Source organism: Sebastes umbrosus, chromosome 16, assembly GCF_015220745.1.
Source record: "Sebastes umbrosus isolate fSebUmb1 chromosome 16, fSebUmb1.pri, whole genome shotgun sequence".
NCBI lineage: Eukaryota > Metazoa > Chordata > Actinopteri > Perciformes > Sebastidae > Sebastes > Sebastes umbrosus.
Window position 1 is genome coordinate 24,374,422 of NC_051284.1, and position 25,704 is coordinate 24,400,125.

Below are 25,704 nucleotides of genomic sequence, written 5' to 3' on the forward strand. Positions count from 1 at the left end.
TGAGTGTAAGGATATATGGGTTGTTGTGATATGTCTTTAAATTGGACCTCTATATTCAGATGATCCTGCTATAACATGTAGGCAGTAGCCGTGAGATCTGCAGCCAGAAGCAGGTAAAATACAGAACCGTGCTGGTGAAAAGCGTGACAAACTGTCACTGATCTGCATGTCAGTGCAGTTAATGTGACTTTACTCTGCTGCTGAGTCTGGCTGCAGTTTGACAGCTTGTTGCTGATGGTGCAACAGCATTAATTTGAAAAAAAAAAAAAGCAATAGAATTAATTAAAAAAATACAGTTTTTTATTTTAGAAATCAAACAAGGAACAAAGGTTTACAGTCATGGTGGAATAAAACTGATCACAAATATTACACATTATTATGTCTGCCACCAGAAGACGCTGTGTTTCTTTAATTCCTATAAGGAGATATTGGCTCAAACCTGCAGGCGCAGACTTCTTCTGTTAGGAGCTGCTGCTGCTGCTGCTGCTGCAAGACTGACTGTAGAGACCTGCCGGCAAGACCTTTACTAAACCCAAATCTATCAATAATCATATTTAGTTTATTATTTTTTTTTTTTACATTAGGTTCAGTTCCGGTGTGATCCTGACAGCCTCAGATTGTGTAAGTTAGGTATCAATTTTAATTCTTCACTGCTTATTTTTCTAATGTCGTTAAAGTTAATGTTAATTATTTTGTACCTAAAAAGCAGCAGACAGGATAAACTGGTAGCCGAATAATGATTTATACTTTAAGCTATACTGCTTTACATTGAAATATTGACAAACATGTTAAATGATATGCTATTACTCATTATTAAAATAAGCTTATACTCACATCTTGAAAAAGGGGGAAAAACTTGTGGTAATGGACTAGATTAGCATTCCAATAAATATTAAAATATTATAAATAAATACAAAAAAATAAATAATAATAATAATAATAATAGTAATAATAATAATAACATATTATAGAGTCATTTACACATTTTTGGTTTAAAAATGTTTAAATTCCTTATTTTGTGGTGAAAAAAGTCACCTAAAATCTTTGCGTAAAAATGGACTTTGTCTCTGACGCAATGCGCACATGAGCCCCATTTCTCGACTTCAAATCTGGTTGGATGAAGACAAAAATCTTTTCTTGTGCTTCACGCGTAAAATTTTAGAAATGAGATATGATTGAGTTAAACTGTTATGTCTCCTTGAGCATTAAGGCAAGATGCTACTGAGGGCTACCTGGCGTTGTGCTGCAGGAGAGTACTTGAACGCAGTTAACTTCACATGAGAGCCTCTCCTGCTCCAGACTCTATTTTGTTTTCGTTTTTTTTGTTTTTTTATTACTGAGTCTTTTCCACGAGTGTGTGTGCATCTGAATTTAGGTAACACGCTGCTTGCGTCCAATGATATCAAAAGAAAAAAAACGAGAGGGGGGTTAATCATTTACGCAGCCACTTAACACGCGGATGTGTATTTATTTACTTATCAGTATCAGTCAATTTCCCTCCCCTGCAAGTGCACTTTTGCATGTCTGAGTACGATAAGGCATAACACAAACAATCCTGCAATCACTGGAGGCCTCTCATGGCCATTAAAAGTCAGTAGTTCAACTGAGGAGTGGTTCTCCAACTCTCAAGTCCATATAGGCCTCCTTTCATCAAGAGGCCCTCGTAAACATCACTACAGTTAATAAAGTGTATTGTTGGTCAGTGCGGTCCACAAGGTGCAGCGGTGTGTTTATCAGCGACAGCAACAAGTCACCAACTCCAAACGCAGCAGCAGCAGCTGCAGGAGCTGCAGGAGCACCGGGACGAGCATTTATGATCATGCAACAGCGCTTCTGTTATTGTTAGTGGGAGGGGAGCACATGTCTTGTAAGTGAAATTACGCTCTGAGAAAAGGAGGCTAGAGCTGTTTGGTATTGTTGCCTGATGCCCCGCCTCTGATGGTAGCCTTAAACCTGGCACCCAGCTAAAACAAACCAAAGCCAGCACCGAGCTCCCACTCAATCCAATTAAGGCGGACTTGAGGCGCTCTCTCCTACGTGTTCATCTACCAGGATCGACGTTGAGAGACAACAGGAACCAGAGGGGCTTTGGCCAAAAAAAAAAAAAAAAAAAAAAAAAAAAGAGAAGGAGAGATTGCCTTGCCTTCTAATTTCTCCCCTCTCCAGCCCCAGAACAATGTCGATGAGCCCTAAGCATACGACTCCTTTTTCTGTTTCCGATATCTTGAGTCCCCTTGAGGAGAGCTATAAGAAAGTAAGTATGGAGAATAACAACTTGGGGGCACCTCTCACTTCGTACCGGCAGCCGCAGGTCTCTCAGGCGGCGATGCAACAGCACCACATGGGCCATAATGGGACTGTGTCTGCGGCTTACCACATGACTGCTGCAGGTGTTTCTCAGCTGTCACACTCGGCCATGGGGGGCTACTGTAACGGCAACCTGGGCAACATGGGCGACCTGCCGTCGTACCAGGACGGCATGAGAGGCAGCGCCGGGACCACCGGCTGGTACGGAGCCAACCCGGACCCACGCTTCTCCACTAGTGAGTATAGACTGCACCTGCACCTGCACTTTGCTTTGAATTGTGTTGACAATGCTGCAAATGTTTAATGTGCATGCTTAGTGTTTATACTGTACTTTGCTTTGAGTTGTGTTGAGATAATACTGAAAATGTTTAATGTGCATGCATCGTGTTTTATACTGTATTTTAGCGCGTATAGTTTCTGTTACCTGTGCGTAATTACGCGCCATGGGTTGCACTCTCCATGCCCATCTAGTTTATATTTCAAGATTCAAGATTCAAGAGTTTTATTTGCCATTTGCACCTATAATAAGTACATTGGAATTCTGAGCAGTTTACACCGAGTCAGCTTTAAGAAAAGAAAAAAAGGTAGAAAAGGCACAAGGTAATTAAAGTACAAAATAAGTAGCACATTCAACTCAACACAATAAATAAATAAATAATTAAAATATAAAACGCCCTCAGTGTAGTCAATAAATAAACTAAACTACCCTCTGCATAGGAACGATACCCCCAGAATACAAATATACATTATATATATATATGCTCCATGACCATGTTAAAAGAACTTGTAACTCTCAAAAATATAAAAAAAAGAAATAATTAATATATTTCATGTAATTACACATTTATCACCAGCTAGGGTTTAATGTAATTATTAGATAGCATCAATCATGCATTTTATCCACGGTGTGCAACATCTGGAAAAAGTCTAAACCATAAGGAGCATTCGTGCCGAAAATGTCACCATTTAATGTTGAATACTTTATCATATTAATCCATTAATAATCTTGCTGTCAGTCAGGAGATATTGCTGCATTTTTGTGCTCAGAGATTTAGTTGGTACAGTTTGATAATGCAGCCTATGAATGAAATGGACTTTGATACGCATTAGAGAGCACCTGCCTCTTTGGGAAGCATTTTATTTTTATTGTTTACGCAGCTGCTTTTTAAATGCAGACTATGTTGAGTCATGAAAATAAATATCAGGGTTGTAATTGCATGGATGCTACATTATAACCCATCATTTCATCCATTTAAAAAAAAAAAAAGAGTTTTTAAGCATAAATACGGAATTATTTTGTGTACCACTTGTTGCAAATAAAATCAGCCATTTTATTGTAAGGCAAGGCAAGGCAGCTTTATTTGTAGAGCACATTTCAGCAACAGGGCAATTCAAAGTGCTTTACATAAACATTCAAGAACATTGCGACAAAGTGCAAAAGAACATTAAGACATAATTAAAACTGTTATAAAAACATAAAAACATTAAAGATTAGAAAATAAAAAACAAGCTAAAAATAAAAGCTAGGATAGAAGCCAAAATAGAATATAACACACAAGAGTAAAAGCTCTAGTGCAGTATATAAGATCATTATCTGGTTTAATAAAAGGAAGCAGCAGCAAACAGGAAAGTTTTAAGCTTTGATTTATAAGAACTCAGAGTTGGAGTTGGTCCTGCTGTTTTCTGGGAGCTTGTTCCAAATATTTGGTGCATAAAAGCTAATTCTGCATGTTTAGTTCTGACTCTGGGGACACTAAGCAGACCTGATCCAGATGACCTGAGAGGTCTGGATGGTTCATAACATAGTAGAAGATCAGAAATGTATTTTGGCCCTAAACCATTTAGTGCTTTGTAAACCAGCAGCAGTATTTTGAAATCAATTCTCTGAGAGACAGGGAGACATTTTTATTGTATATTAATTCATGTTTTTTTTTCTCCTCCAGTTTCTCGCTTCATGGGCTCATCGTCGGGCATGAACATGGGCAGCATGGGCAGCCTCAGCTCCCTGGCAGACGTGGGTAAAGGCATGGGCTCTCTGTCCAGCACCCCGAGGAGAAAGCGACGGGTGCTGTTCTCCCAGGCGCAGGTCTACGAGCTGGAGCGACGCTTCAAGCAGCAGAAATACTTGTCTGCGCCGGAGAGGGAACACCTGGCGAGTATGATCCACCTCACTCCGACGCAGGTGAAAATCTGGTTTCAGAACCACCGGTATAAGATGAAGAGGCAGGCGAAAGACAAAGTGTCCCAGCAGCAGATGCAGCAGGACAGCGGTTCTTGCCAGCAGCAGCAGCAGCAGCAGTCCCCAAGGAGGGTGGCCGTGCCGGTGCTGGTTAAGGATGGCAAGCCGTGCCAAGGCAGCGGCCACACGCCCACATCCTCCTCCGTGCAGACCCTCCACCAGCAAGGAGGCAACGTCATGATCATGTCCAACAACACGTCCTCCGTGCTCGGGCAGCATCAGCAGAGCCAGCAGGTGGGAAGCACAGGCCACTCTCCAGATTTGGCGCCTCACTCCTCCAGTCCTCCGTCCCTGCAGAGCCAGGTGGCCGGCCTCTCTCACCTCAACTCCGCCGGAGCAGAGTACGGCTCGGCCCTGCAGTGTTCAGCTCTGTTATACGGCAGGACGTGGTGACAAGAGGCGCTCATTTAAAAAAAACAATTTAAAGAGAAAAAAAAACACTTTTTTTTTTTTTTTTTTTAAAGACTCGACAAGTTTTACTGTAAAATGTTGCATCTGAACAAGAACCAGCTCTTCTTGAATTTTCAACCTTTTTGGAATGAAGTGTGACTAATATGGAAGAAAGGAGGGGAAAAAAAAGACTTTTTTTTCTTTCATTCAAGACAAGTTTTACTGTAAAATGTGCATCTGAACAAGAAACCAAACCGGTGCAGCTCTTCTTGAATTTTCACCTTTTTGGAGAAGGAAGTGTGACTAATATGGAAGAAAGGAGGAGAAAAAAAAAAACACTTTTCACCAGAAAACTGCGGAAATCTTGGGATTTATTTATGTAAATTATATTGAAACAAAAAGAAGAATCAGCAGTCATATAGGCCGCAGTAGTTTTGTGAAACTGCTGTATATGGGTGCTGTTAAATCCCCCTCCACCTCCTCACAAACACACACTGATTTATAATAGAATTTAATGTAAGCCTAAGTAGATCTAGCTTGTATATTTCTGTAAAAGGTTTGAATTTTAGCTATCTGTTGTACAAAGTTTTTGACGCTATTTGCCGTTTTGTTGTCGTTTCATTGGTATTTGTATACGTTTTATTTCTTTGTAACTTATATAGATATTTGACTTACTACAAAAACAGTCCTATTAATAAATTATGGAAAAACAAGACAGCTATTGTGTGAAATATGTCAACATATGCGGAATTGGGGGGGAAATCATTAGAGTAAATATGTATTATTATTAAAATAAATTATTATTATTAGGTCTATTATTACGATTATTTCCAACACCAAGTATCCTGACCCATGCAGCACTCTCAATTTTTTTCTTCATATTCTTGTTATTATTTGCTCGTTTTCTATTATGGGTGTTTTTATTTTATTTTATAAGGAATCTTTATTGATTCTTGGGCTTATTGTGTCGCCATATAAGGTTCATTTTTGGCAAACTGTCAGGACTAAATACTATATCAACACTCAGGCTCTTATTCTGACATGATAATTAAATACTGGAGCTTATTTTCTGTTTTATTCTTAGTCTTTATTCTTTAGTCTTATCGCAGCTCTGCACCAGCATGCTGCCCTGCAGAGTAAACGGAGCCTTTAGGAGCGCTTTTTCTTTTCTTTTCTTTTCTCTCTCCGTGTGTTTGACTGTGTGAGTCAGAAAGGTGAGGTCTGGTCTGGTCTGGTCTGTCTGTCGGCTCCCAACATCAAACACAAGCGCAGCTCAAAGAACAGCTTATCGATGAGATCTCTGACCAAACAGCGCGCGCTATTCTTCTACAATAACCCAACGAGGCCGCGCGCAGCTATCAGCCGCTTTATCAATAATCAATCAGGTAAAACAGAGAAAAGAAAAGGCTTGTTTGTGCGCCGAGGTGTCAATAACAAAACCAGCACAAACATTTCCTTTAAACATTATAGACTGTATTTTAGATACTTGTTTTTTTTAACGGCCGCAATAATGAACACACACATTATTATTATTATTATTATTTTTTAAATTGTAGGCTCTGTAAATAAAAAGCTATTATAATCATTAGGGACTATCCTCCCGCCACCTAATAGAGCTATATAGGTATTAACAGTAAACAGTGTGGTTGCTAAGCGACGACTGGTGATTTTAAGTTGTTTTGTCACACAGCTATAATTTAACAAAAGGATGCAATCCAACTTGAATTTATATATATTTACTAATCTATTTTAAAATTGTACTTTTTGTCTTAATGTCCAAAAGAAAAAGCTTAAATAGTTTCATTTAACGACGCACATTTTTAAAGATTCCTGGATGGTTATTTTTTAGATAAATTATAATTTCTGCACATTGTGAACGCGTATAGCTATCCGTAGGTGATGTGCCCTTTTCTTGCCCTGCATCTTCTTTATTTCATATTTCACCAATTGTTTTTTTTTGGAGTTAGTAATTCATGTTAAAAATGGGAACAGAAACATCCTTTAATCTGCTGACCCATCGTCTAACTATTCAACTGTTTGGTCTGTTATTGTCCAAATAACACGTCGCAATATGCCTACAAATAGGCTAATAGAAGGTGTAGGCTGCTGTCCAAAAAGTACCGTCGATAATCGATCAAATGCAGCTGCATTATAACCCTGCAGGCCTGTTCGCACCTGACTCCTGTTTTCCCTTCTAATACCTGCCTTTTACATGACATTGTTATATTTTTTATTGCTCATTATCCCGTCTGTTTTCTGGCATTTTCACCCATAACTATAAGATAGTATGTTGTAAATTTATATATGACCTTATCCTTATTTTGTTGTTAATACAACCTTTGAATTCCTCTTTTGAATAACTCTTTTAGAGGTTTGGTGTTGACTCAGCAGCACATGTTGGCTCATTATATTGAAGCCTGTAAGCATGTGAATTTATTCTTATTGGAGTGAAATACCTCTGGCGACACAAATTTTTTATTATAAACAAAAAAAAGTATGTTTTGCACAAATATTATTAAGAAAAATGTGATTTCCCACCAAAATAGGAAACTTCTCTTCGCCTGTTCGCACCTGACTCCTGTTTTCTCTTCTAATACCTGACTTTTACATGGGATCACTGATTTTTAAAATATTTTTTATTGCTCATTATCCCGTCTGGCATTTTCACCCATAACTATAAGATATTATGTTGTAATTGTATATATGACCTACTAAGCTGGTTATCCTTATTTTGGTATTAATACAACCTTTGAATTCCTCTTTTGAAGAACTCTTTTAGAGGTTTGGTGTTGACTCAGCAGCACATTTTGGCTCATTATATTGTAGCCTGTAAGCATGTGAATTTATTCTTATTGGAGTGAAATACCTCTGGCGACACTAATTTTTTATTTTAGGACAAAAGAAAGTATGTTTTGCACAAATATTATGTGATTTCACACCAAAATAGGAAACTTCTCTCTAATCTGCGTGTATCACTTTAAGGCTGCAGCAGTTTTAGGGCCACCAGGAAATCTCCCCCCCCCCCCCCAAAAAAACCCTATTGGAGACTTTTAAGTGAAATCTTTCCAGCATCAGAAACTATCTTCTATTAGGTATTTTGCAGAGCTGGTTTTGTTCTGGATAGAAGTGAGAACTTTGGGATTACATTACCATGTCTTTGGCTCGGTGTGTGGTCTTTGTGTGCAGCTTGTAGCTGTTGAGAATGACTTGTTGGAAGCGTGTGTGCTCTCATCGCTCTCTTTTGTAGAAACCCACAGAGCAACTCTCCAAGTCCTCCTGGCTTTATGGTGGGCTGGTCTCCATCAACCCCAAGCAATTAGTGCCTAATCTCAAGGTAATCATATTTGAGTTAGTGACTAGCTGTTGAATTTTATTCGCCTGTTTATAAGCTTCAGTTTCACTTTCTGGGTGCATGTGTAGCATCCACAAATCCTGTTTTCGTGCATCATGTTAAGACTGAATTTATTATGAGGATAATCAAACATGTGTGCGTCTTAAAAGTGAGGGTGCAATAAATTGCGTTGACAAGTGAAAGCAAAGCACATTATATCGTTTTAAAGAATTAAATTAGATTGTTTCATTTGACGAATTTTGCAAACTACACTCTTAAAAATATTAGTTTTAACAAATAACCAAAATTAAGTCCTGTTTTCATTTTCAAAATAGTTTTTTTCTTAACGAAAATGATGAATTGTAGTTTTGTTTCCAGTTCGTTTTCCCTTTTTTCATTCTAAAATTGGGTGTCAATATCTATAGTGCAGTTTGGAGGAGTCAGTGTATAAATCAAGTAGGTTAAATGACCCATTCTCAAGATAATGCATATTTTAAATTATTTAATCACTCGAGGATGGATGTTTTTTTCAGTGTTACGTGTGTGTGCAGAACCAATAACTGAGTCACATATCTCAAACTTAAATGTGTAAGAATGAATAAAACTTTAATGATAGACTTGGGGAAGAGAATATATCCATAATCAAAGTAAAATATTAAGAATGATACAAGAAATACACAAAAATAATACAAGAAATGCACAACGATGTTGATTTCGTTGATTGATTTGAAGTAAATGTGCCATTTAAAATGTTTCTTTCATATATTCCTATTGATGAATATATGACGATATCACGCAGACGTGTGGCATTAACACTGCGTTAAGTAGAAGCCCTTATAAACCTTAAACAAAAAAAAAATAATTAAAAAAAAAGAAAACTTTTGGCAGTGAATTTTAGAGTGTCTTTTTACCGTTTTAAATCATGTATTTTTTTTTTTTTTTTTTTTTGCTGTTAAAGATGTAAGAGGGGACTAAGGTGCTGTCCACGGTGCTGAAATAGATGTAAAATCAGCGCAAAGTCTAGCAATGTAAACTAAAATATATACTTATAATGTGTTAGTCTGATAATAATTTTACTTGAGTTTACCTAAGAAAAATCTAACACTTTTTTTAATCATAACCAGAAACTTTACAGAACAAATTTTCCAAGGGAGTCTCATAATAACATTGTTTAGGGAATATAAAAATAATATTTTTTCCTCTTTAGTTTTAGTTTAGTTATTTTTATTTTAGATTATTAGCACAAAGGAAGTGATAAAAAAAGTATATATCAACAAACAGCATAAGAAACCCCAAAGGGCTGATAGTAAAACCTCCCCTCTAGGTTTTACAATTTGTCATATTACAATAGATATTTGTAACTTTAACATAATGAGATATAAAAAGAAGACAAAATAAAAAACAAGTTAGTAGTAATAGTAATAATAATAATTAATCAAACAAACATAAACACATAACATATAAACACACATACTGAGCACATTATGGCATATAAATATTAAACTTAAATACTGACAAAGATGGACAGGTTTTGATAGACAGGAGAAAGAAGTGATGCTCCTCTGTATTTTATGGCATATTGACCAAAAATCAAAAGACCAAGAATCTTAAAGCACAGCCTCTCTCGTTGCTCTTTCTTAAGTTCCTAAACATTTCACTGCAGCAGGCCAAAAGCATTCATGTGCATCACAAATAGGACAATTACTCAGCAACTGCAATCACCCCCTTTGGTAAACGTTATTGTCAGCTAGCAGCAAAAATCTTTAATTGTCCTACGTTTATCTGGTTCTTCAAGCCATTGTTAAAAGAGCGCAAACGAGGGTCATTTGTAAGCTGAAATACTTTGCATGCAAAGCGGAGCACAAGATGCTGTAATACTTGACCTTTCAGCATAATTGTTGCAGGCATGAAATGCAGCATTCAGAGCTCGCTGAGTGGAGTCCTTTCTCCCTCCCTCCCTCTGATGAACAAAGCACATTTTATACATCTTCGGTGTTCATTTGGCTTTGTTTCTTTCCAAGAAAATGTCTCTGGGACTGGCTGCAATTTATCTTCATTTCAATAATACTGCCGGGGAGAGAAAAAGGCTCAAATCACAAGATTTCTCAATTCAACACTTAACAATGGACTTCATGCTTAGCCCCCCAAAAAACTTGTAAATAGATGTGTTTATCAGTTTGACATGACAGGTCCTTCACTAAATGATTACTGGACAGCAGGATTTCAACGTCTTGCTCAGGGACACCTCAGGAAGACTGAGACTGCTGCAGGTGTTGAACCTGCATCTTTAAGACTGGATGTTGAGCGGCTTCTTTGGTTAAAATTCACAGTGATGTTTAAAAAATAGAGAAAAAATCTCCCCCAAAACTTAAATTCTATACCTTCAGACCTGCAATGACTATGATTTATCTACCTGCTTATTCATTTGTTAACTGCGCTTTAGAATCACTAAATGTTGCAGGAAACAAACCCGTACACAAAAAAACTAAGTTTCAAATAAATAAATAAACATACATGCAGAATAAACCAAATTCTAAGAGACATATACGGTTTACTTATTTTGCCACATACTTGTTGTCTGTTACTGATCCTCTTTTTCAGGAACAAAATTGGTGAAAACTCATGAAAAACAGAATAATTTATGGACAATATATAACATAACCAAAATCAAGTATTGAAGCAAATACCGGGACATTCTAGCCCTTATGTAACTATCAGGTATAAACTCTTCCTTGACGGTGGTTAATCTTCTTCTTCATTACTTAATTTTATGTGCACAATTAGCTAGCACACCTGATAACGGTTCCTAACTTTTGTACGTCCTCCTGATGATTTTAAAGTAAACCTGAAAGCCTGAAATGGCAAAAATGCCTCTGTCATTCTTTTCAGCAACTTTACTCTGATTTTGGTGTACTAGTATTTCTCATTTCAAAGTAACAGAACTATGTTTTCTAAACCCTTCTGGTCACTCAACTAACAAACCACCTTGTTCCATCATGCGTTTGACCCGATGGTATAATTTAAAAATCAGGTGTTAAGGAGAGCATCATCTGCATAGAATTTGAAGTCACAGTGAAACAGAGGTAGTTAGAGCGTCTTAAACTGTATTTATGTGACGTATTTTTGAGGGAAACAGAACATGTGGACGGGATTTGTGTTAGAGATGGATTTAAATCAAGTCCTCAATATGTGATCGCTTAAACGAGGGTGTGGCTTAGCGATTACAGCGCTATACACCACATTCTTTGGAAATGTAAGCAAAGTTTTCACCAGATGAAATCCAAACCCACACCTCCTAAGATATTGCTCTGCTAACTACCCACTAGCTAATGGTATTATGCGGTTTTGTTTTATGGTTAACTAGTTGCTCCAAATCATATTTAATGGATACATTTATGTAACTGCCCCAAAATTCAAGATGAATCATCAAAAATATTTTCCGTTTTACAGGAAGAGAAAAGAGAAAGATTTTATGTCAATAAATATTTTTTCACACATTTATGTAACAAAAGATAAATGAATGATCAACACGGCAAATGTGGTGCTTACAAATGGCCTTTTGTAAAAGCCTTCAAAGCTGATATTTATGATATTAAATTAAAAAGCAAACCCAAGAGTAAAGATGGAACAACACCTACATAGCCCAAGGGATGTATCTAAATTAGAAAAATAACTAATCCAAGAACTGATCCATGTGGCACCTCATGTTTGCTGAAGAGGACCATAAGCCGCTACGAGTGACAAAGACGGTTTACTGAAAAACATTCAGATTTAGACTCGTAACAGAGTCAGAAACTCTTGGTGCCTCAAAAACAAGTCGTTAATAAAAACATGTTTTTGAGCTGTAAACTGGTCTTTTTGTGTTTTGATAAAAAACATTTAAAAAAAAACATGGTGGTCATATTGTCAGCGTTTGTGCACAGTTTTGTTTGTGCCATCTTTATTCCAGTCCCGTTCAGCCATCCTTCATCATTATGATGTGGAAACGTGATTAGGTTGGAGCTATGTTCAAGACTAGTTTCAATGGCGCCAAATCCTACAAGCTGCACCTTTAATTAATGTCTGTATTGAACTTTGTTTTATGACATACATCAGGCACAAGCAGCATACAAATCATGGGTTTAACTACAAGACAGACAGGGTACTCTACTGCATCTTCATAGACCCTGTTTACCAGATTTTACTCTCATGAAGATTAATGATGCGTTAAGTTACCTGGATGTCCCAGTACTCCCTCAAAATTACATGAATTGAGGAAAGAACTGTTCTTACTTTCCTCAGCAAAGTTATCCGGATAACTTGGTAATCAGCAATATTTCAAATCTAATAAGTAAAGTTAATTATATATGTACAAAAACACAGGGTGTGACATATTGGTTTAGTCCAAATACCAAAAGCCAATAATCTTTCTTGAAAAATTATGTTTTTCCTCAAAAAAATCTCCTTACAAGCATAGATAAAAAACATATTTTGCCCAAACCACCTAGTATCACCGATGCTACATTAGTTTCTTTATCCTTCAAAAAAATGTCCTATTCTGTTAGCAAGCCTGCTTTCATGCATCTAAGATAAGATGAGATAATCCTTTATTAGTCCCAAAGCGGGGAAATTTTGCAATGTCCTCTATCAACCTTTTTCCAGTGCAACCTATGAACACGGCAGGGCTTCCACCTCATGTCACCCATAATGGGTTAAATGGGTGCAAACTGTTGTATCCCTGCAATCTTCTTCATCTGTTATAAAAGCTAACTTTTTAACCCCAAACACAAGCATAAGCCCAACTTGAGCGTATATAGCGTGGATACAGTTTTGTAAAAGTGGAATAACTACAGGCTACATTAAATTTGTTATAAGTGACTATATGGAAGGTCCTCGCAAGGATAGAAATTCAAGAAAACGTGTGTGTTTGTGTGCTGGTGTCTGTGTGTGTGTGAGTGCTCCCGTTAAACATGCCAATTAAAGGCGACCAGACTAAAGCTGAGTTGTCATGTCTGTGTACAGTACCAGCAGGAGTCCTTTAGAAACCAACGAGCCATCACTAACCCCGTTAACACTAAACCCTCCAGACCGACCCAGGTCCCGCTGCTCACTCTATAGGCCGGCAGCAATAACTTCTCCATTTAATGAAGGTCTGAATAGTCCAAGGCTATCCCTTTCAAATGGAAAGAACCTAAAGTGAATTTAAATTGATCTGCATGCCATAAACATGAGGGCACTTAAGATATACACATTATATAATAACTTTTTTTTTTTTTTTTTAGAGAGAGAGAGAAAGGCCTAGAAAAGTTTAACATTAAAAGTATTTGAAGAGCAGAGGTGGAACATAATAAGTACATATACTCACTTTATACTTCTACTTCATTTAATTTCAGAGGGAATATTGTACTTTTTACACCACAACATGCAATGGAGAGCTGTAGTTATCTTTACAAATTAAGATTATACACACAAAACATCTTATTACATATTTTGTATTATCACAGATTAAACTACCCAACATGAAGTAGTTAAAATGAGGTCCACCTTGACCGACCACAACATTAAAGTACCTCTTACATTGTAATCATTCTGCATGATGAAGTACTATTTATAGTGTGGTATTGTTACTTTTACTTAAGTAAAGGAGGATATCTTCCTTCTTGGTAACCTGAATATCCTAAAAATTGTCCATTACGTAAGTTGATTTCTATGGCGGACGTTTGCAAGTTAATTCTTCAACCTGCACTGATCATATTTTCTCTAACATACATGAGCGGTGACCATAATTTGATTGCTTTAACAAGAAATGCTAAAATGGTTCAGTCTGTAATTAAGATTTGTTTACCGCAGGACATATAAAATATTTAAAGGTACTCCATACGATATCAGGAGCATTAATATAGCGTCAAACAACTATTTGCTCTGTAAAGATACAGAGGAGTAATGTCTACCTGAGCAGAGAATGAAGTGTGTGTGTTGTAATCTGAGTTTCTCATGCTTTGTTTGCATAGCTGGGCCAGCTGAGCGTGCTGTCAGTGCATGTGAGCATGCCCCACTGGCTCGCTCATGGCCGCCGCCAAAATTTACTCTTTTTGATTTGTGTACATAGACACAAATTTCCCTTTTTTTTCGTGACACTCACGCTCCGATCTACTACTTAGTTAGGTTTAGGAATAGATCGACTTGGTTAGGTTTAGGCAACGAAAATACTTAGGTTTACGAAGAGTTTGCGGTTTGGGTTAAAGTAACACCGCAAGTGGCGTAACTTAAGTACGGAAGTTACGAGAGAAAAACTACTTCGTTAAGTTTAGGAAAAGCTCATGGTCCGGGTTAAAATAACTCCAGAAGTGCTGTAACTTAAGTACGGTGACCAATAAGTCAACTTTGACTTGTGGTTTCACACGGGACACAAACAGCGGTCTCCGGATTTTGTGTTGACCATCACAAAAAAATTAGAAATTCGTGTCGATGTACACAAATAAATACATTACATTTCCTGACTATTTCATGAACTGCTGTGCGACTGGGCTGTCACTGCTCTCATATGGTGGTTACAGCTGATAATGCCATCCCGACCAACAACGCTGTTGCGTAGGCGTAGCGCCCACCCTCAATTCCCCCCCCCCAGATTAATACGGTTAGGTCTGTCAGCACTGTTGGCATTGTTTTCACTGTTAGTGCTGTTAGCACCGTTAGCTACGAGCCGCCGCCATGTTGAGAGCTGTGCCGAGACAATAGAAATGCTTCCAATCTCACATTTAGCACCTTTAATGGTGACTCATTTGTAAATGATGTTAAAGATTTACAGCTGTCTGGTGTATGTCAGGACATAAATGGTGTAGCTAATCCAAATATATGATAAAGAAAGATTAAGAGAATAAAATAAAAAAGTGAACCCTAGAAAGTCACTAACGTCAATACAAATTTCCAGTTATATAAGTCTAGTTTTTATGTTTATTTGTTGGAGTCAATGAGCAAAATAGTTTACATAATTAAAATTAAATAATAATAAATTATTTTTGGTTTGAGGTATTGCTAAAATAAGTAAATACTACAACTTTGCACATGTTCCCAGTAAAGTGTGGAAACTTGAGCAAACCATCCTGAATGGTTCACCAGTCAGTCCATTCTTCAGTGTGACTGAATAGAGGGGTATGTCTCTGTGCAGACTAAAAAAAAAATTCCTTGAATGTTGCTACACAATAAGCAATCAAGATCCCAAAGGCTAGACATTTGACAGCTTAATGAGTTCAGGCTGCAATCACTTTAAGAAAAGGCCAGGCCCATTTTAACCCGAGCAACACATATATGAGCCGAGCTGAGAAAGGGCACATTTAACTCACAGTAAAGGCGCACATAACTACAGGTTAATAAAAACACAGGGTGGAGGTGGATGTAAATAGGTCCTGTGTATTAGGACCTGTTGAGACTTCCATGTTTTGTTCAGCAACCAGGAGGAGGGGTGATATTTGCCCCCGTAATGAAATATGTCATTACGAGGAATTCATTTGACACAAAAGGGGCGACAGTCAAAAATTGCCCCACTGCTGTTCAGTAATTACATAGTTTGCCCTGGCAGCGCTTTCACGCAGGTGGCTGGTCCATCATGCAAATGGCTTGGCTGTGCCGACGTAATTAGCCACTGTGAGCCGCTTAAATTAACAATTAGCTAACATGCAATTCTGTTCACAACGCGGTAGTTCTCTTTTTAGGCCAATTGTCACTGTATGTTATTCCGGTTGCTGAATTGCTCAGTAGGATATGTGATTTCTTAGGCCTACTTGGTCAATTTACAGGAACGGAAATAGACCGAATAAAGGTTTATATCCTAATCCCCAAAGAGCAGCTATATGTGCTGCATAGAGGCACATTTATGTTAAACACTTGCCATTAAAAAGCCTATAACGGGCTTCTCAGAGAGGCTGACAGGCAGCTCAATAAAGGGGTGTCAGGTGTTGATAGTAAAATGACAGTTTAACAGAAAACAGCAGCGTTAAGTGAGAGTGAATCGGCCACAGAGGCCACATGCTGCGTCTCGGCCAGCCCAAAAGGTTCTGCTTTTCTAACCTCTCCACTGATCCCCTTGCAGCCGGCGTCCTAAACACTATTGCCTTACTGCAGGCCAATCACGGCCCACCCACTCTCTCATTATTCTTGCTGCCCTCCGACATGACACGGGAACAAAGTAGACATTAAGCAACATTAAACCCAGGGGATGGGAGTAGTCAGGAACCCGTTATCTCTTAATGAAGGAAAACACATGCGGAGCGATACACATAGCGGGTAATCAATAGAGAAGCCGGACAAAGGGAATCGGAGCGGCCCAAAAAAAGGGAAATGCAAATCAATTAGAATCGTTGTTTGCTTTGAAACCGTTGAGTCTATTTCCATTAATTACATGTTCATTAAAAGTAATTCGTCTAGGCTACACAGCAACAACAGTTGTCTCCCTCCTGGTCCTTTTTTAAGGAATGATGGACAAGACACTGGCTGGTGTCCAAGTCCCTTTTTTAAGCATTTAATCTCAGTCTGGCACTTTTTTGGAGCAAAATGAGTTTGTGGCAAGCAGCTCATCTGTTAAACCGTCTCTCAAAATAGCCTGAAAGTCATGTTTGAGTCTATTAAACAGCGTAAAAACATATCAACATTATCATTATAAAGCATTTTATTTATGTAACACTTACATTTACGCTAGGGCTGTCAAAGTTAACGCGATAACAATGCATTAACGTTTTAAAGCCACAAATTTCTTTAATGTGTTAACACAACTTGCAGTTTTTAGGCTGTGTCAGTTTTAAAGCTAGAGTAAAGATACTGGCAACATATGAAACTAGAAAAAACCTAATAAATCCACTGGTACCAACCATGTCATGCTAGCTTGTTGCGAAGGATGCTAAATAATACTCCAAACGTACGCTAAATTTTGGCGAGGAAAAACTGGCATGGCCATTTTCAAAGGGGTCCCTTGACCTCTGACCTACAGGTACCTTGTTGAATATTTTTTGTTTTATGAGCAGGTGATGCAAAATCCTGCCAATTATTTCACACTATTTCACTAAACTACAGGTGGCTGTAATGCGCCAGGAAATGCAGCAAGTCTTCAGCAAAGGCGGGGAAGAAGAAAAGTGCTAGCAAGTAAACATGGATGCAATGGTTTCAAATAAAAAAATAAAAAATAAAAAAGTGTTTTATAAGGCAGGAAATGCATTCAACACATTTGTGTATATCCGCTCAAAGATACATAAAATGCATTTTTGTGAGTAACACTGAATGTAAACATAACTATTGTTTGTTTTAGGGCTTTCAAAGTTAACACGATAATAATGCGTTAACGCAAATTCTTTTTAACGCCACTAATTTCTTTAACCCATTAACGCAACTTGCGATTTTTAGGTTGTAACGGGCTAAATTTTTTAGGCGAGAAAACTAAAAAACCTAAGGAATCCATTGGTACCAACCATGTCATACTAGCTTGTCGTGAAGGAGGCGCTCCAAACATACGCTACATTTTGGTGAGAAAAAACTGTCATGGCCATTTTCAAAGGGGTCCCTTGACCTCTGACCTCAAGATATGTGAATGAAAATGGGTTCTATGGGTACCCATGAGTCTCCCCTTTACAGACATGTCCACTTTATGATAATCACATGCAGTTTGGGGCAAGTCATAGTCAAGTCAGCACACTGACACACTGACAACTGTTGTTGCCTGCTGGGCTTGAGTTTGCCATGTTATGATTTGAGCATATTATTTAATGCTAAATGCAGTACCTGTGAGGGTTTCTGGACAATATCTGTCATTGTTTTGTGTTGTTAATTGATTTCCAATAATAAATATATACATGCATTTGCATAAAGCAGCATATTTGCCCACTCCCTTGTTGATAAAAGTATTAGATACTTGACAAATCTCCCTTTAAAGTACATTTTGAACAGATAAAGTCGCGATTAAATATTTGATTCGATTGACAGCCCTAATTTACATATTAGTTTTAGACTGCCTACTTGCTTGTATAAAAAAAGCCTGCACTCTGTTGTTAAACCGAGTGTTGTGTTAAAATGTCATGTTCCACCATCGTGATCAGTATGCTATCTTATCTCCTTTTTACACAATCAGGGTTGCTTTTACCAAAGGCCCACAACCTCTTGTTGGTTGCTATAGCATTTTCAAGCACCATTCTGCTAAATCCCAACCCCCACATAGACCTGCTCTGCACACTTGTAATAAATTATCCTCAAGTGAAACGACTAAAAACGAGCTGGACCAAAGCTGGACAGGGCCACTTTACTGAATCACACCTCATAAACATTTTCATTTTTTGTGTGACTTGACCCCCAAAGCTTTTATACAGTCAATGCATGCGTCTGGGTCTTTCAGCACATGTCCTCTAAACCTTGCCATCTATGAGCCTACTGTTATTGCAGCTCTTATCTGCCCGCTGATGACTGATGTTATGCAATCCCATTTTGAAACAGCAGTAGACAAAATCTGTAGGCGGCTGGATGCATCTCACGCAGAGCATCCTCCTTATCCTACAGCCTGAAGTGCAAACATATGCGTCTGGAACGCCGGCGAGAAGAGCGCTGATTTGTTGATTAATTAAACATTGCTCCCCCAAAAATGCCCCCTAAAAGCACACGTTCACAATGCCGTAGCACCAAGTTTAGTGGTGAACGAGTGGAAATTTGAATCAGCCTCTTTATTCTATGAGCCCCATCTTTGCCAAATTGAATGCAGATTGAAAATAATTTTTCAGCTCTTGACTTCAGCTATTCACGGCTCCCTGAATCGGTTTTGCTGCTGTCACATTGCCACACAAATGTAAATAAAGGCATTTAAGCCTTGAGAAAATCCTTCAAATGATTGTGATTGTCTAATGTGCATAGAGAGATCAAAGATCACACAGTGTCAAGTTATTTTAAATAGATTGTTATATTTAATTAATCATGAAATGAATTCTCTGGATAGTATTTTTTTAAATTGTCATTATTTATTATTTCGATTGGTAACATGTCTTTTGAGCATAATAAATAACATTGGCCAAGGATTAATACCTTAACATTTCTATTTTATATTTTGCAGCACCTTGCAGTTTTATGATTTTAATAATACTTTAATACCTTAAGATATGTATAAATCAATGTCTCCATTTGCGCTCCCCACCTCCAGTGGTTTCACCCGTGCAGGACCAGTGCCTGCTGTGTTTTTGGCAGGAAATCAATACGGGAGGGGGGGAAATCTGTTCTAATCATCTGTACATTTACCATCACAATCAACAATCAAAGCCAAGACCTGAATCTTTATTTGTAGGCCTGAACTGAACAATTTTCCCACTGTGAAAGGCAAGCTAAATTAGAACCCTTGGTTCCTGTTAGCAGCTCTTAATGGCTCTGATTTGTGAACTGCCAAATGAGGTTATGTAAATTGATCCTGAATGTAGGAAGAGGCCCCCAGGTGACAGGTGCAGTTGGCTGAAGGTGGGGGCAGGGATGGTGTCATGAAATGAGGAGGAGGGAGGGAGTGATATAGTGAAATGTATTGGTAGGGCCACTGGGAGACAGATTTACAGACTGTGAGGTGAGACAGGTTGAGTGAAAAGTTAAAAATATTAAAATTTCAAGATGTATGTTAAACATTATTTTAACATTATTAAATACATATACGATTCATAAGGATTTAGCTACACATCAAATACTAGAGATGGAAAGTACACATACTGTAAGTGTAGATTTACTGTAGTATTTCCATTTTTCTTTCTGCGTCCACTTAACTATATTTCAGAGGCAAATATAAAGTGCTCCAGGGATGACGTATTTTTGTATGCCAACCAGGAAGTTAGCATCACCCTGGGTTCCCTCGTCAAAAAGCCAATGAGATTTTTCTATTGGGTTTTGGATTACTGCAGAAAATAAGCTCTGTGGCAAACACACATTTATGATACTTACACGTTTTGTTCACCAAGATAATCTCCACAAATTAACACCAATTTTAATGATTTTCGAAGAGTGAATGCAATCGATAACCAGGTTGTAAAGGCGGAAGAGTCGGCGTGATGATGTTTTATAGTCTCATTTATCATTTGTAATATAATATAACACAATAAAAATGCTTCTTTTTGTGCAGATTTGAAGTACTTTTTAACACAATTGTAATTATATAAAATATGTTTTCATGGGAGAATTGTTGAGAATACTGCACATTATATCTGCTTATGTCTACATTGTATTGTGTTATATACGGTTATGTTTATGTACTGCTTATAGGTGATAAATGGAGGCATTAAAGTGTTTTACAAGATACAGTCACTAATTACTTTTTTGATCAAACTTTTCAATACAAAATGTTTTATGATCAGCTCATAAAAATCATGCTTTTTTGCTCTCCAGCAGCATATAAACTAATTAAAATGAGCTCCACCTTAAATATTAAAATGCTGCTTACACAGTAAGTTATCAAAACAAATTGTATAATATAACACTCTGACGGGGGCTATTCTGCTTCATAAAGAGTACTTCTACTTTTAATACTATAAGTCCATATGCCTGCTAATACTTTTGTACTTCTACTGTATCTATCTTGCCAAAATTGTATTTACAGCCCTTTTGTTCATTCAGTGCTTCTGCTAAAACTACTGCTGCTGCTTCCAACAACGTCACATGTATTTCTGATTTGTTTCCTTTCATTTATCTCATGTTTTGATCGGCGTATCTGTCTCTGGCAGACGGCCATGTTTCAGACGCGTCTCCATAGCTCTGACTGAGGATGTAATAACAAGGGAACTATCAACATACAGCCTCTCAGGGAAAGACTGCTGAGTGATTGAAGCACTCTGACTCACTGCACTTCACTTCGGCCATTTAGGCTCCGCTGGTTCCAGTCTGAGCTGTAGGGAGGACCAACTTGTCACCAGTTACTTGGTCATTCCTTACCCAAAGTGTGAGTGACCAAGTAATTATGTGTACTCTTTTCATTACAATTTAGAATTTTACTTCTGCAAGTTTATACTTCTACTAATATTGTACTTTTTGCTCTATTTATTTGACAGCTATAGTCAAGGCCTTATCTACCAATGAGGGCACAGAAGTCATTTGGACAGTAATATTTCTTTGGACTTTGGCATGAGGAGGAGTTTTACACGTTATTGGTCTTTAAGGCTGATTGTAATATATTGATTTTTAGATTATCTTAAAATTAGACTTTCAAATTTGCATGAAGGGATTGTTTTTGGGCCACTTGGGGTCAGCAGAACAAACTGTAAAATCAATATTGATGTATTATAACCTTTTAAGTTTATATGGAGAATTTTTTAGCTATCAGTTGCCTATTTACACATCCATCAGATACATAAGCAGCAGTAAGCATCCTTTTGGAGTTTCTGGTCTATATCGCTCTGCTTTTAGCTCTGTTTTGATCTCCGCCTACACCTGAGGGAAATATCTGGCTCTTTAGCTGATCTATGTTCACCAGTTAGTCACTAGATTTGTCTGTCTGCTGTAATGTACTGCTGGTTTTTAGAGTTTTTTGCTGAAATCAGCTGCCTGCTGCATCAGGAAACAACACTGTTGAAAGTGGTGAGAGTGAACCAAAACAGTAAAAGTTGCAGGTTATAAAACCAAAACAATCAGATTAAAGACACTAAAACATCCCATAGAGCTGAGAGGAACTGCAGAGTCAATTGATAATTCTCTGTGGTTTCGTCACAATAAAACAAACACAGTTATCTGACCTATAATAATATAGAAATGTTGATTGGCACTTCAAGCAAAGAAGTTATAAACTAATAAAATAGCTGTAGTATTCTTTAAATTATATACATACTAAAGAGTGTAGAGTAGGCTTTGAAAAAATACATTTAATCCACAACGTAGGGAGATATCATTTACAGAAAACATAACTGAACAGTTAAATGAAAAAACAATATGTGAAATAGTACTTGAAGATTTTATATATGATGTATATGATCATTTCACAAAATATGATAAACGGTTTAATCTATAAGGTTGCATTGTATTTTATAAAATGTACAAAATCCAAGGCAACTAGACAACTGTACAGTATATAAAACTTAGCTCCACCTCATCCAGCTCCATCATTAAACTGCTGCTTACACGTTAATGCATCAGTAATAATAATCCTATATGTGAGTGCATAATGTATTATGAAAGCTGGAATTCTGCATAAAACATATTTTTGTACTTAGGTATATTATTTTTTGTACTTACGATTTTGAATGCAGGACTTTTACTTGTAATGAGTATGTTTATATTGTGGTGCGGCTAGTTTTACTTAAGTAAAGGATTTGAGTTGTTTTCTGAACTAAGGTCAATAATTAACTTTGAGCTTTTGAGCCAACATGGATGACGAGGCCTTAAAGTGCTCAGAAACAAATGGAAATTTGAACATGTACAAACTTTGTCTGCTGATGAAAGCTCTCAAAAGCTACTAAATTAGCCCTTTTTGCTGACGTTCCCTTTCACCACTGATGCTGACTGAATTTTGTTAAATTATTTCTTCCAGTCCTGCGATGTGTCAGATATGAGATGACTAAAAAAAATTGCAGACAGTCAAAGCCATGTAATGGAAAACCATCTGAACATGGGGTCATGAAAGAGACCTCTTGAATCGCTCCATATGAGCAAGGGAACCTGTATTAAGCTGATTGAGCGGTTGCACATGGAAGGGCTGAAGTGCTGGTGGCCGAGCATCTTCCTCTTGCTGATTGGAAATGTGTCAGGAACAGCAGTGTGCTGCGGTAAAAGCCAGTTAATAACTTTATGAGGATCCTTAGTGCTTTGTCCATATCATTAATGCTCTTCACAGTCAGAAGTGGCTTAAAGCAATAACCTGCCTGCCTACCCCTGTGGCTAACTTTCAGTGGAGACTGCATTGCACAGGAGTGCGTGGTGTTTTCCCCATCACATTAACTCTCTGAGTGTTCGGTGAAGCTGGGTTTGTGTGAGCAGTGAAAACTGTGTATTTTCTCTGTCTGGCTTTGGTCAGTGTGTCTTTAGGAATAGAAAGCAATGTTGGTAAGTCGGTCCACCACTTTGGTCCAGACTGAAATGTCTCAACAAATGATGGATAGATTATCATGACACTCTGTACAGGCGTAGGATGAATCCTACTGACTTTGGTGATGCCCTGAGTTTTCATCTAGCGCCACCAGTAAGTTGACATATCTGGATTGTGATAACTTTGCTGATTCCCGTAACTTTTCCCTCAACCTAATTAAAACAATTTAACTTAACAAAATTTTAATTTGTTCAATACTTCAGTTTTGTGACCAAACTAATGACGTTCATATCAGCCTCCGCTGGGCTTTGTGTTTCGTGCTTTGCTTGTAAATGTTACCGCTCGCTCGCTTGGTTGTTTTATTATTGTGAACTGTGTTCTCTTGAATATATATGAATAAGTCTTTGGCTACGTTCCAAATATACCGCATACTAATTTATTTGACATACTATGTATTGGGACATACTAAATTGTTTTTCTGGCATACTAAATAGTATGGTAGTACCGGTATTGGAACGCCCGGTTTGTGTTTAGTGCTAATTAGCGGATGTTAGCACGCTAACCAGTGAAACTAGCAAAATATCATAACAACTATTGGATGGATTGTCATGAAATTTGAGACAGATGTTTTCCATTCATGTTTCCCAGAGGATGAATCCTAATGTCTTTGGTGTTCCCCTGACTTCTCTGCTAGCACCATTTCTGATTGTTAACCTTTTAATTTCTCCAATACTTTGATTTCTGACCAAATACCTGCAGAAATAATAACATTCCCATCAGACTCAGCTGTAAGCCTACTTCTACGTATCCTCATACAACGGTTCGTTTGATATCTTACGAAAATATATAACTCGTTTTTTCGTGCGTTTTCCTACGAGTGTCCAGCAACACGGGACAAATGTCAAGCAACTCGTGTCAGTTACATGCATGCAGTCTTTTCTAAATAAACTTCTGTTTTCACAGGAAACAACTTGGTTAGGTTTAGGCAACAAAACTACTCACTTAGGCTTAGGAAAAGATCGACTTGGTTAGGTTTAGGCAACAAAACTACTCAGTTAGGTTTAGGAAAAGATCAACTTGGTTAGGTTTAGGCAACAAAACTACTCAGTTAGGTTTAAGAAAAGATTGTAGTTTGGGTTAAAATAACTGTGGCGGAAGTACAGAAGTTACATGACAAATCAACGTTGACTTCTGGTTTCTCACGGGGTACAAACACTAGTCTCCTGGGAGAAAGTCTGGTGTTTTTTGACCCACTCATCCACCCTGACCTCCTCCAGTATGAGGCGTTTTTGGCGATCTTTATACTTCCTGGTTCACAATTATGTGGATTACATATAAATTGATTTTGTGGGATATATACGAATTACAGTATTTTTTTTAGGTATTGCTACGAACGATGAGAGCAGCCTGCCTACTCTGTGTTTAGTGCTAATCAGCAAAAGTTAGTGTTCAACACTAAACTAAGATGGTGAATATGGTAAACATTATAACCTACCTGCTAATCATCAGCATGTTAGCTTACTGATGTTAACATTTAGCTCAAAGCATCGCTCTGCCAATGTTACAGCCTCAAAGAGCAGCTAGCATGAACTCATTTGTAGACTCTTGAATAATGAAATAACCAGGCATTTCAACATATTTTATCCATTGTGATGTTTTCCTGCTTCATAGCAAACAAGTGGTTCTCTTCTCATGATAAAAGATAGTTGTTAAAAAACATTAGTTGTTAGTTATTAAAACAACATTTTCTACATGTTCGGCAGCTGCTGTGGGGAGCTGAGCCTCAAGGCCACATGAGAGGAATACATTTAATTATTCCCCTCTCGGTTAAACGAGACAAAAAACCTTCCCACTGCAATCCACTTGGCTCTCTACATTGTGCACCCTCTTTCTCCTGACCCTCCCGTCTGGCCTTTACTCTGTCTCATGCTCTGTCAACATCATCTGCCGCTGTGGAGCAGACGGGCTCAAAAGCGGACCTTTTTACTTTCCTGCAGGTGGCTGATGTGACTAAGGCAAGAGGCAGCAACAATCCCTCTTCACTCGCCGCCCTCCACCACCTCCACCACCTCCATCACCACCACCACCTAGTTTCCTGTACAGCACCAGGTCAAGACTGCATTCTTGTGTGCCAAAGTAGAACATTTTCCACTGAACTTACATGGAAAACCACAAAGTTATCTCAGTATCACACTCCTATTCAAAGCAGTATATAAACAATTAAAATTTTATGTGTAACATATAATGTTTATAACACTATAAAACAGTTTTGCAGACATTTGAATGCCACTTAATTCTCTTGTGGTTCCTTTTTTTTTTTTAAAGAATCTCGAAAAAATATTTGAAAATGCACATTAATGTACCTCAAAAACTCTTGTCAAGCACATATAATATTAATTTACTTCCAAACGCGCTAAACTAGAATGCCTAGTTTGTGTTTTAAATGAG

General features: G+C 37.7%; 2 protein-coding genes across 2 annotated transcripts in view; both read left to right on the top strand.

Moving 5' to 3' along the window:
* nkx2.9 (NK2 transcription factor related, locus 9 (Drosophila)) overlaps window positions 1–25,501 on the top strand; it is a 45,270-nt gene extending 19,769 nt beyond the window's left edge. The window contains exon 6 of the transcript XR_005210522.1: window positions 25,254–25,501. The gene's annotated coding sequence lies outside the window, so the exon portion shown is untranslated. The remainder of the gene's footprint in view (window positions 1–25,253) is intronic.
* Window positions 1,429–5,649, top strand: nkx2.1 (NK2 homeobox 1). Its single transcript, XM_037796216.1, has 2 exons — window positions 1,429–2,543; window positions 4,251–5,649. The coding sequence occupies exons 1-2, from the start codon at window positions 2,177–2,179 to the stop codon at window positions 4,937–4,939; spliced, it is 1,056 nt and encodes a 351-aa protein (XP_037652144.1). The 5' UTR covers window positions 1,429–2,176; the 3' UTR covers window positions 4,940–5,649.
* Window positions 25,502–25,704: the final 203 nt, after the last annotated feature.

Excerpts from the sequence above, each read along its gene's own strand:
- nkx2.1 (XM_037796216.1), top strand. The coding sequence starts at position 2,177 with ATGTCGATGAGCCCTAAGCATACGACTCCTTTTTCTGTTTCCGATATC. Across the intron at positions 2,544-4,250 it reads GGACCCACGCTTCTCCACTA|TTTCTCGCTTCATGGGCTCA; the intron begins GTGAGTATAGAC and ends TTTCTCCTCCAG.